At 36.8% G+C, this 2,211-nt stretch overlaps 1 protein-coding gene across 1 annotated transcript; it reads left to right on the top strand.

Moving 5' to 3' along the window:
• The first annotated feature begins 291 nt into the window (after positions 1-291).
• hamp (hepcidin antimicrobial peptide) lies at positions 292-1,344 on the top strand. The gene is made up of 3 exons (XM_072393783.1): positions 292-590; positions 691-768; positions 930-1,344. The coding sequence occupies exons 1-3, from the start codon at positions 504-506 to the stop codon at positions 1,035-1,037; spliced, it is 273 nt and encodes a 90-aa protein (XP_072249884.1). The 5' UTR covers positions 292-503; the 3' UTR covers positions 1,038-1,344.
• Positions 1,345-2,211: the final 867 nt, after the last annotated feature.

Below are 2,211 nucleotides of genomic sequence, written 5' to 3' on the forward strand. Positions count from 1 at the left end.
TAGAAATCATTGGCTTGTTCATGTGTGGAATTATGTGTTCTCTCAGTGGAAAGTAGTTACATTTGAAAGAAAGACAGTGGGGGGCTCACAAAAAAAAAAAAAAAAAAAAAAAAAAAAAAAAAAAAAGAAATGATCAGAGAAATCTCCCCCAGTGTTGCAGATGAAGAGGAGGAATAGGGAGGTCAAAACTTCCCCAGTGGAGTTAGGTAACTGCTGCCAGGAATGGGCTGGGCCTCCAGCAGTGATGAGGCAACACTGGGCCCATATGTGTATAAATACCTCTGAGCTCTGCATACTGAACAATCAGGCAGTAGAAAGACTCAGGAAAGAACTGACAAGGGTCAGACCTGAAAAATCCCACTGGCCAAGAGAATCACCGTCCATCACTGGAGCTGAAGAATAAATTGAAGACATTGTGGTGCTCTTCAGTGGCCTGACACCCATGAGAAAGAAGACCTATCAACTCTAATTTTCAAAGGACTTAATAAACAAACCGGACAAAAATGAAGGCATTCAGCATTGCAGTTGCAGTGACACTCGTGCTCGCCTTTATATGCATTCTGGAGAGCTCTGCCATTCCATTAACTGGGGTAAGAATATGACTTAAACTCACCTCATTTTCTTCTTAGCTTTAAATGTTTTGTCAGGAAGAAAAGATGTGGCTTCTAAATGTGCATAATTCATTAACAGGTCCAAGAGCTGGAGGAGGCAGGGAGCAATGACACTCCAGTTGCGGTACATCAAGAGATGCCAATGGAATCGTGGATGGTATGTTCAATTGACTGAACGAATTAAGCCAATTATCATGGCCAAATTAAGATTTAAGTGGGTTTGTTTTCCCTACGGAGCACCCTGATGCTCTCTTCACACAGGGAAAGGATGAAATGTTTTAAATTGCACCTTGCTCATGTATCTTGTTTTTCACACAGATGCCAAATCACATCAGACAGAAGCGCCAGAGCCACCTCTCTATGTGCAGCATATGCTGCAACTGCTGCAAGGGCTACAAGGGCTGCGGTTTCTGCTGCAAGTTCTGAGGATTCCTGCAGCAACCACAATATATTAATTTATTCTGCATTTTTCCTTATCTCTCCATAAGAAATGACCTTTTCTTTACCTCCTCGTTTAGTGCATTTACTGTTACCATTTTTGAGATAAATGATTCACAGAACAGCACAAGCAAATGAAGAGCTATACTTTTGTATTTATTTTATGTATTTTCAACTTTTTCACTCTTTTTGTAAGCTCAATGATGTGAACATTTCCTATTTAAGAATATGTAATCTGTGGCTGTTTTTTCTTTGACAATGATTATCTGTTGCTGAATAAAAAAGATCAACATTTGAGGCTTCCTTAAAAAATGTTTTTGTGTTATTATTCTGGAAAGACTGAACTTGAACAGATCCTTGTCGAATGGATCTGAAGTAAATATCTCAAGTACCATAATGCATTTTCTGATCAACTTTAAAGCAACTTGTGGTATTAGTGCCAAATCAATGTTATCTATTATTAATGAATTGTTATTATGGCTGCACACATGAAAAAATCTTGCTGCTTTGGCGACATGAATGCAAATACCACATACACAAATTTACATGTTCAGGTACTGAAGTTTATTTACAGTCAAACAGAAGAAGTGTCAGCATAAGTTAGCATATGATCAGAACTTAATTCTCTGCCCACATGAAATGCATATTGTGATGACCTGAACTTAACAGCAGCTTACAATGACCTTTGAAATTAGTTAATTTTCACAGAATTAACAGTTTTTTCAAATCACCACTGCAACACATGCAGATGTGTATATCTTTTAAAATCAGTTAGTGCGGAGGTCTTTGTGAAGCATCTCAGTAAAAATTCTAAAAGTTTGACAATGTACCCTCTTCTTACTCAGTTTGTGACTTCAGCTTCTGTTAATATGAAATTATTCAAGAAATGCGTTGATCTAAAAACAAAATCTAACTCACCAAACTACCAACAGATCTTCACAAGAGATGATGGGTCCAGGAAAAAAGGAAAAAAAAAATAAATCAAAACCTCCCACAATGTTGTCACCAAAATCAATACACGAATAACAAAAATATTGTATCATCTATTTCTTTTTCAAATATTTTTCCAGCAATGATAGAATAAAAAGTATGATTTATTTGTTTCTCACTCACTCACTTTGCTACTATTTGCACTGAATTACTCTTGTACTCATTGAAAAAT

Source organism: Leuresthes tenuis, unplaced genomic scaffold (genome assembly GCF_036924035.1).
Source record: "Leuresthes tenuis unplaced genomic scaffold, fLeuTen1.0.hap1 SCAF_10, whole genome shotgun sequence".
NCBI lineage: Eukaryota > Metazoa > Chordata > Actinopteri > Atheriniformes > Atherinopsidae > Leuresthes > Leuresthes tenuis.